The sequence below is a fragment of the Micromesistius poutassou genome (assembly GCF_964030765.1).
Source record: "Micromesistius poutassou genome assembly, chromosome: 6".
In the NCBI taxonomy this organism is placed as follows: Eukaryota; Metazoa; Chordata; class Actinopteri; order Gadiformes; family Gadidae; genus Micromesistius; species Micromesistius poutassou.
Window position 1 is genome coordinate 17,801,841 of NC_140276.1, and position 10,677 is coordinate 17,812,517.

At 40.0% G+C, this 10,677-nt stretch overlaps 1 protein-coding gene across 1 annotated transcript in view; it reads left to right on the top strand.

Annotated features, from left to right (window-relative positions):
• Positions 1–8,663, top strand: part of LOC311345275 (uncharacterized protein) — a gene marked incomplete at both ends in the record, with an annotated part of 65,314 nt that extends 56,651 nt beyond the window's left edge. Inside the window, 1 exon segment of the mRNA XM_084469638.1 lies at positions 8,513–8,663. Coding sequence (XP_084325764.1) covers positions 8,513–8,663 — 151 coding nt within the window.
• Between the last annotated feature and the right edge of the window lie 2,014 nt (positions 8,664–10,677).

The window sequence follows — 10,677 nt, forward strand, 5'->3', positions numbered from 1 at the left end:
AGTCAGTCGACCTGCGATAAGCAGCTGATTCTGAACGGACTCGTCTTTGAGATGGACGTGTTTTAACGCATTTTTAGTCAATGAAATGTTAACACAACAGTATATATTTGACCATTTAATTTTGGAAATTTTAGGGGAAGCTGAGCTTCCCTTGCAGTCTTAGAGAAATCGCCACTGATATATATGGACATCTATATAATGATATCTAACCCAAAGAATGAGGCCAGTCTAAACACCAACCTCCTCCACCTCCATGGTCAGCTCATGGTCAGTAGTGATGGATTTCATTAATACGGATGCATTTAATTCAGGTGTGGAGGATGTTTGTTGAGATTGAGGTACATACAAACAAGAGTGAGCTAATCCTCTGAGCGTCTCAGCGGTGGGAGCTGAGACAAAGGAACAGCAGCAGCATGAGAACGACGACCGTGTTGCATGTTTGTTTGGAAATGGCTTCACACAATTGGGGGGCTGCAAATGAACAAAGCTAAACAACACAAATGTATCCATTATTATCCTGAACAATAGTGGTTCTTGAATAAACATTTGATGGTTATCCTCAATGATTTGTCAGAGATATGTTTATATGAATGCATAGTGACTCAGAGACAGGTATTATGCTACAGCAACAAACATATTCTAATATCATTAAATATTAAACATAAATACTGGATAAATCCAAATCCAGGATTTTACAGTCATTAGGAATAGCTGAAAATTAAGGACAACTGAAACTCACTTCTATTATTGTTATCATGGGTTTGTTAATTATATACATTATTGATATATTGCAATTGTTATGTATGCCATAACATACCGGTATTGCCCTGACGTTTCTCCATTCTTGATCTAAAGTTTAAACCACAATTAAGACTAACTTTGATTAAAAAAAAAGTCAATTTTACCAGAAAGCACATTTTGGAAATAATGTCTGACATGTAATCCGCTTTGAAACGGGAGAAGAAAAAAAAGTTAAAGAATTTCACAAAAGCCTCGCCAATCCCGTAGTGATTTCCTTCAAAAACCTGGCAGAAGTCTAACAAATTCAGACTAATTACCGCACCTTTTGTTTCAAGTTTCTCTGAGGACAATGAGTAAAAGTAGCGCCCGCCACATCCAGAAGATTAAACCTAATTCCCTCCGTCTCCATGACGTTTATGATCCCACCGTTGCTTAACTGTCTGACACATTGGAAAACTTTAGAAGTTATGTGTAAGATGCATAGCTTGCTCCAAATTGCCTGTATTGTACTTTTGGCTATTGCAAATCCGGGATTCTAAGACTGCCGACGGGAGCCTGGTGCAACATATCTGGATGCGTGCATGTGTTTACATAGTGTAAGGGGTGTGCCTGCTGCTCTGGCTCCCGGCTTGGTTAGGCTAGCAGGCAATCGCACTTGGCTACACAGAGCCATTGTTTACAGGCTGTTCTGTCACCACAAATACAGAAGAAATAACCCTATAGCTCCTAGGCTACATTTACTGTTTACTTCTAACACTACTTCTACAACAACTGCTACTTCTGTTTCTTCTACCACTACTACGACTACTAATACTACTAGTACTTCTACTGTTACTACTACCACTACTACTACTACTACTGTTATTACTAATACTACTTCTACTGTTACTACTACCACTACTACTACTACTACTACTACTACTACTACTACTACTACTGTTATTACTACTACTACTACTACTACTGCTGTTATTACTAATACTACTACTGTTATAACTGATAGTACTACTACTTCTACTGTTACTATTACTGTTATTACTACTACTACTACTGCTGTTACTACTATTACTTCTACTGTTACTACTACCACTACTACTACTACTACTACCGAAACAACAACTTGTATTACTGCTTCTACATACTACTACTACTCATAGTAGAATTTATGGAATAAATGCAAATGAATGGCAAATGAAGTCTATTCTGGACAGCATAAGAGCCACGCAAATAAAGTAGAGTGCAAGGCGTGTTTTCAGTTCAATCTCAGAATTCAGATACTTAACTCGGAATTCCAAGTTTAAAATGGAAAAGGCAAGAACAAATTTGAAAGAACATTTTGAGAATAAAGTTAAACTGTCGACTTTAATGCTAATGTCACTCTTTAATAACACCAATGTATTAGATGATTCATTTCTCAAAACTGTTACACTGAGGATACCAGCGCTGACAGGTTCACCCAAAATTAGTTTTTTCAGATATTGTTGTTGATAATCCGCCTTAGCTATTACTACTATGAAGCCTCTCTTGCCTCTCGCTCTATCTGCCCATAGCTATATGGTTTACCTTGCAAGAATGCAGACACCTCATCCACATTTTATTAATTGTAAACGATTTTGACTTTGAAGAGTTATATAAAGTGAAGTACAGTATGAGAAAGTCTGTGTTAGGATACTGACACACAAAAAAAGTTATATCTCTGTTCTAGAAATTGAGACTTAATTAAGCAACATTTTTGACATTCTCAGAATTACACATCTTTCTCTCAGTTGTATTCAGCTCAGTATGTTTTGTATTCTAACTCATGACAAATAACAACATGCATATGTATGAGCATGCTGCTGGTAAATACGCATATATTAAATGCTTAAGCTGCAGTTCAAAGTACACCTGTTGTGTTTGTGGAAGTAAACAGCCGTGTGTGATTTCTTTCACTGGAAGTTCTCGCCTGGCTTTTGTCACTTTAGCAAGGTTCATATTGTTTCTAATTTGAGTTTACAAAACCTCACTAGAACTGAGCCATTGTCACAGGCTATGACTGGTAGGAAAATATCTGTGACAGTTGCATGTCCAGACCCTAACTAAAGAATTAGCACAAAAAGGCCACAAGCCTACCAGAAGATACTAAAAAAGAATGTAAATGCAGGAGGTTTCAGTCGATTCTTTTAGTACTTCATCCGCCTTTTTCATTGAAAATAAACTAAATGAGTTGATCCAACCCTAACCCTAACTGCATGGATAGTAAGAGTAGATTTAGAAGGCTAAGCTGCTAAAATGATGGGGGCTTAAGTTGGAGCTGGAGTGCATGTCACTTTCATTTTTTGTCTTTTCTCTGACTCCTCTCTCCTCTTGCCCCCCCCCCCCCCCCCCCCCGTGAGACCAAGGACACCAGACAGGTCTCATGATCAGAGTGTAGGAGAATGAGACCTTGCTCCTCCTTGTAACCCGGTCCCTGACCTCTTCCTCCCTCTCCAACACGCTGCCTCTCTCACTTCACAGGCACCATAAGTAGGATTGAACAGATTGTATGCATGTAATGCATATAGGATAGCTTACTATAGTGTGTATGTGCAGATGGGGAATATGATTAGAATACTACTCAGTAATGAATCTGACATAATGAATGAACTAATGAACTGAATCTGACATAAAACAAAGATTTTGATTGATGATTGTTTGAGCATGACACTGTTAATAACATATAAAGGTCCATACCAAAATGTAATATTATCACCTGGTTAAATTGAAAACCCTATAAAAAATGTATAAGTTGTAAGTATAAGCTGGTATGAGACAATGAGGCAATTACCTGCACAGAACTTTACACTTGAATCAGTTTGTTCACGTCGTTCTGTTTTCACCGTGCTGTGTGCTGACAGACAGCACACATCCTCCATCAATTTGTGCATGCTTAATTGTGTAATAGCTAGCTATAATCTCTTTCTTAATGAATAACGTGTTGTTTCACAGTGTCAGCGTGCCCAGGGGCTGAAACGCAGCATTAAGCATGAGGACAGCACTGCCTGCTCTGGGTTTACACCTGTACAAAATTAATGGCAAGCTTAGGATTTTACGCAGCTCTGAAATAAAAATAACTCAAGGGAATGGTTGTATGGATGGATGGATAGCTACCCATCCATACGTGGATAATGCACATACATAATCCATGTATGGATCCATGTATGGATACAGACACTACATGGGTAGAAACTGAAGGTATAAATGTTCACATTGGTGCATTTGGCCCTGATTTAACGTTCTGCACACGCAGTGGCTTAAATATATTTGCTGTTGAATTGTTTATGTTATATATGGGCTAAATTCGGGCACACACACACACACACACATATAAATGACTGCATGACCTGTCTGGCCCCAGAAATAGCTTCAAGCCTCCCCCACCGGCATGCACACACACACACACACACACACACATGGGTGGGGGTGGGAGGGTGGTCAGCTGGAGGGCCTCAGATCAGACTGGGCAGAGGGTCCAGCAGGACCCCCAAGAGAACAGAAAGGACAGCCGGCTAAGGGGGCTGGACGCATGCACATGCATCTGTGTGTGCGTGTGTGTGCGTCTGTGTGTGAGTAGTTATATCTGTCTATCTGTGTGTGAGTCTATATTAATGTGTCCCTGCTTGTCTGTATGTATATCTATCTATTGATTTGTCTGTCTGTCTGTCCCTCCTGCTCTTCTGGTGCAGTTCGATGTAAAGTCTGCAGAAATGCAGACTTTACAGCCTCCCTAAATAGGCCACAGTGACACATTCACTACCAGGACTTTGGGTCGTAATCACTGGTGTCATCATCTGCTTGTTCCTCTGTGGTTTTAAATTACTAATAATAATACAGTAATAAAATAATATTAAACAACCAACAACACTAAAAACATAAATGCATTGAACCTAGACGCGGCCTATTGTAGCCTGACAGTAAGGTGCAGACACACTCAGAAGACCACTTTGTTAAGTCACTGTTTATAAAAAAAACTATTCTCTCTCTCTCTCTCTGAGATAACTTTTCTCTCGCTCCTTTCACACCCGAGTGTGGAAAGTAAATGTGCAGATGTTGCGGCCGAGAGGTCGCAGTTAAAATTCAGGAAAATAGAAAAGTTATAAAACAAAGCAGGAGAATGAAAAAGAAAAAAATATATTTATAGATTTTAAAAGAAAATGAATGCCAGACATGGAAGAAAACAGTGAAACTTGTTAGGGGAAAAAAATATGAAATGACTAAAATAAAGAATAGAAAAATATATATTGAACAATTATTGAAAACAAATGCCAGGCTAAACAAAAGAAAATAGTGGTTAGTCTGGATTCAAACATGTCTACAGGAGGCACAGGGGAGAGAGAGAGCAGCTGTACTCAACAAAGACCAAGAGAACAGATTTCATTTGAGTTTTGGAGTTGCACACTGTTGTGAAATCAAAGCGAAACAAGTTTGACAGTGAAAATAGATAATGGTATCTTTTAAGTTTAACTTTCCCCTCAATAAATATATATTTGCCAGAATCCAGCTGGACACATTGAATGCATTTCTCTTGTGGCAAACACCTTTCACTGCCATTGTCCCATTTTCTAGCTAGACATTCTGTCTGTCATTATCCAACACAAATGAATGCCTTCGGGTCAATCAGAATTGGGAACATTGCAAAAGGATTGTGAAATGTTCCCACAACTCGGCATATGTACAGTCCAATGATGGCAATGCAAATTTACTTTCTTTATTATAATTTTTTTCTAATAAATGCCATTTTTTAAATTGCATCATTTCAAATTTATTATCATTACAAACCTCCCTAGAGCGCACATTCAAGAGAACCTGTGTTAAAAAAAAGGGTAATGCTTTATATTGAGGTCCTTGTAATAAGCCTTTATTAATAGGTAATAAGACCTTATTATATGCTTATTAACATTTATTGGAGTTAATAAGACTATCTATAAGGGTTAATAATACACATAATAAACATGCTTATTGTGAGATTATAATATTATAATACTTTTATAAGCACAAGAAATGAGTTAACTATTTATTGATTGCTTAATAACATTAATAATGGTCTCATGAGTTTCTAATAGTTGATAATAAACGCCTTATAAACCCATTTATTGAGTCTAACTTACCTAATATGTCAATGTTATACCTTTACTTAGCATTTTTTATTCTTATTAAAGTAAATAGATCCCGTACCTGCAAAATGCATAACTAACAGTTTAATAAACGACTTATTAACCTTCATAAGCATTGTTCCCGCTTTAGATCATGTACCTGCAAAATGCATAATTAACAGTTTAATAGAGGATTTATTATCCTTAAAAAGCATAAAAAATGCTTAGTAAAGGTATAACATTGACATAATAGGTAAGTTAGTAAGACTCAATAAATGGGTTTTTAAGGTGTTTATTAACAACTATTAGAAACTCATGAGACCATTATTAATGTTATTAAGCAATCAATAAATAGTTAACTTGTTTCTTATAAGTGCTTATAAAAGTATTATAATCTCACAATAAACATGTTTATTATGTTATTATTAACCCTTATAGTCTTATTAACTCCAATAAATGTTAATAAGCATATAATAAGGTCTTATTACCTATTAACAAAGGCTTAATACAAGGACCTCAATATAAAGCATTACCAAAAAAAGCCCCAAAAAAATGATGATCTAAAGTATTATTGTTAAAATGCACACAATCACAGCAGAAATGCCCAGAGGACCAGCAGCAGAAATGCCCAGAGGCCTGAGTGGCGTGACTCTGCTCACTCACATCCCGTCTCCCTCCGTCCCTGCCTAGAATTCACCTTCATAGCGGGGGTAGCAGTGCATAAAGTCTTCGGCGGCTGAGACTTTGACAGCCTTAGATGCCAAAAAATCCATCTTCCAATGCAATTTAGCACACAGGGAGCCGGGGAGAGATGGGGAAATTATACAGGACTGCAGCCGGAGCTTTAAGGTAGCAGTGAGGGCACGCAGACATATCTGAAATGATGACAGGTTGAGAGAATCTGACAAGTCAAAAGTTAGTGACTCCAGGTTTCTTTCTCAGGTGCTCTCCCTCCGCCCACCACCTGTGTTTGTGTTTGTTTTGTGTTTGTCTGAGACCCTTGGTGACAAGCAGAGATATGAGATGCTGTCATACGTCAATCCCTTTGTTTCAATAGGCTGGAGATAACCGGCCTTCGGATAAATATTATATAACCCCCGAGTCTTCTTATTCCTCAAACGCTGAAGATAGATGAAGGCCCAGTCCCATTTTTCTCCGCTTAACAGGAACACTTGCTTTGAGTGCCCTTAGCTGCAAGTCAGCTCCCGAGCTGGCTAGCATTCAAGGGTTGATTTTAAGGGAAAATAGGCACTCCCCCTTGCTCCCCTAGTACTATAAGTATTGGGACACCCTACCCCTTTGCGGGAATGCGCAAAATCTAGGGTTAGGGCTCAAATATAGGGTTAGGGCTCAAATCTAGGGGAAGGGGGAGAATTGGGACAGGGCCGAAGTCTCATCTGTGGTGTTTTTACCACAATCCTCTTTCACTGCTTTAGTCAATTAGCATTAAGTCATTTAGAGGAGAAACCTTTATCCAAAGGGACTCACAGTGAATCAGATGTCATTGAGGAAAGGGGTAGCAGTTAAGTAACTCAAGGACGCCTGGACAGGTACACTGCAGATGTTCGGGATCAGTCCAGCACCTTTCGGCTGGAAGAGACAAACAACAGCGCCCTGCATCATGCTGCCTTGAGTCATAAACAACGACAGAGAACATTCAAGGGCTTCTGTCTCCATCTTAGTGCTTTTCTGTGTTCATTCTGGAGATGATGGCAGGATGTGCGTGTGTGTGCAGCCTGGTTCAGGGTCCATGAGCGGCCGAGATGCAAGCTGAGCCTCGTAAAAGATGAATTTGAAACACCTGCATACACCATCTGCGCCTGGGGACAGAGCTCGCTGTACTTCAGACAAGTTTAGAAAGGACATACTTTATTTAAGACCCATTCAGACTCTCCGATGGAGGAGGAGCCATGTTCCTCGTACGTAGACGACAGACTGGTCGTTGTGTTTATTGTTTCAATCTGGACGGTGTTTGAGGTGGGGATGAATGATCGACGTGACTGTTTTCCTTTAGTTCATCCCGAGGAACCTCTTACCTCATGACAGCCAGCTCCACTTCAAACTCTGGAATCTTTTTGACTGAAATATTGATGCTGCGACACTATAGGTTATTGTTCTTTCGATATGAAATGCAACCGCAACGTTTGTACAATATTTATCCCTGTGGAAGAAAAGCCTTTATGAGGATGTGCTTTCCCCCTCATTCATTTTTCACTTGTTGAAAGTAATAATATCAACATTGGGACTTATTCACACAAACTGGGTACTTCATACGTTTTCTTGTTTAAAAGTGTACCATGTATTTTTCTTTACTCTATTTGAAAAAGATTTCAGACAAGAGGAACCAGAGGGACCAGAGGAACCAGTGGAACCAGAGGAACCAGTGGAACCAGAGGAACCAGTGGAACTAGTGGTCTGCTGTGATCACCTCAGACCAGAGGAACCAGAGGTCTGCTGTGATCACCTCAGACCAGAGGAACCAGAGGAACCAGTGGAACCAGAGGAACCAGAGAGACCAGTGGAACCAGAGGAACCAGTGGAACCAGAGAGACCAGTGGAACCAGAGGAACCAGTGGAACCAGAGAGACCAGTGGAACCAGTGGGACAGGGCTGACTGGTTCTAGAACAGAAGCCGCTGTTCTCCTCTGTGGACGGTCCAGCGCTCAGGACCTCCAGAGCTCAGGACCTCCAGAGCTCAGGACCTCCAGAGCTCAGGACCTCCAGAACTCAGGACCTCCAGAGCTCAGGACCTCCAGCGCTCAGCAGCCTGCGGAGAGGATCAGACGAAGAGCAGACGGTGGCGCCGTGTGACGGAGCCTCCCTCTGAGGCCCACTATACAGCAGCAATATATATAGAAATATATATATATATCATTTATATATATTGATATAGATATAGATCTTAGCAGGGGCGATTCTAGGGTCAGAGCTTTAGGGGTGCTGAGCACCCAATGAGCAGCACTGCCACCACCCACCCTTTTTTCACACAAAAACAAAAAATATGTCTGTTGAAAAATAACTTGATCATTTTAACATTGGTTCAACTAACTTCTTTTTTTTCTTTTTTTGGAGCCCTTTCCAGAACACCAGCTTTATTGTGACAGTTCACACAGACAGCTCCCTGTAACAAACACAAAACCTTCTTCACTCAGCTGGTTTTCCTGACCGTTAACTCCATGTGCCTCCTTTTGTATCAACAGTCATTAGATTAGATTAGATTCAACTTTATTGTCATTGAACAAAGTAACAGGTACTTGGACAACAAAATGCAAGTCATCTGCTGTAAATTATTTACAATATAGGCTACTTAATGCCAATAAGTTAGTATAGGAGTATGAGTAGTTACTGTTTTGCTTGCCACTGTTCACTATATGGCAATTTATTGTTGTTTTCTCACCTGGTTCTTCCTGCATGCTCTCCCTTTCCCTTTCTCCTTCTCCATCTCCATCTTTCTCTCTTTCCCTTGGCACTGACAATCATACACAAATATATTGTAGGAAGGAGAGTTGAGGTCAGTTTGTCATGTCACAAAAATGTTATGGAGACCATTTACAGATTCTAAGGATATGATCAAAAGGCACACAGAGGCGTGTCATTTTAAATATCTTTATTATTATTATTATTATTATTGGGCTTAGAAACACAATCATTTTTTAATCACAAATTCCTTTCACAAGAGAAGCTGTATTCTCCATTGTGGGTATGAAAAAAAAATATAAAAGCAGGGGACCATTGCCTACATAAGTAATTTGATACAACATAGAGATAGCTGGTTTATATTGTGTTACTTTAGCTTAACACTTTTCAGAAAAAAAAGAAAAGAAGATAGGTCGTTATGGACTGTCCCTAGTCTCTCACCTGAATCTGTCTTTTTTCTTTTAAAGAACTGTCGTATGTCCATTGCTCACTGGCAGGCCACACACACACACACACACACACACACACACACACACACACACACACACACACACACACACACACACAGAGAGTAACGCTAGGAGTTAGTATATACTATGCCCGCATGAATGTGATGTGATTATTATTGTTGCAAAGCCTGGTTCAGGTTAAATCCTCTGTAAGACATGAATGAATACAGCAAAAGAAAAACATTTAACTTTATTTTATTGTCTGGTTTGATAGTCAGACAACTGAAAAATAACAGATATAAATCTGTGTTTTCACACATACTAGTGGTATACAGTGATATGTCGTTTCGTGTCGTTTTTCAGCTCGTACACACGTTTGTTTTCACTCTGGTCCAAACGCCGCACCACTGGCAGGGCTTCATGTTTCCATGACGACGGACCAGAAAAGCGCGCGTGACGTCATGTTGACATGACTCCCGATTGTTAAAATGAGTCTCAAAGTAACGATGAACTTTAACAACAGAGACACACGTACGCACTACACAGGTACTTGTGGCGCTGCTGTTTTTGCTTAATAAACGGACCGCTCCAGTTCGACTGTAGCCGCGCTAACGGCGCTAACGGCGCTAACGGCGCTAACGGAGCTAACGGAGCTAACCGGGCTAACTGGTGAACGGTGCCTGGACTCCAGCACTCACCGATATGGTATCGGAATCGGAACAACTCTGGGTAAAAGGAAAGAAGTGTGAGACACAGCTTTGGAGCAACTTACTTAGTTGATTCACAACACTACAACTAAACGGACCTCACTCTGCGTGAGTGGCGCTGGACGGCGGTCGGGCTGCGGAGCGGCGCAGAGGAGAAGGAGGGCTGAGAAGAGGATGATACCATTTGCTAAGCGGGGATGTTTTCATTTTCGTCCTTAACATATACATTTTAAACCACAAACTACGGAGTAT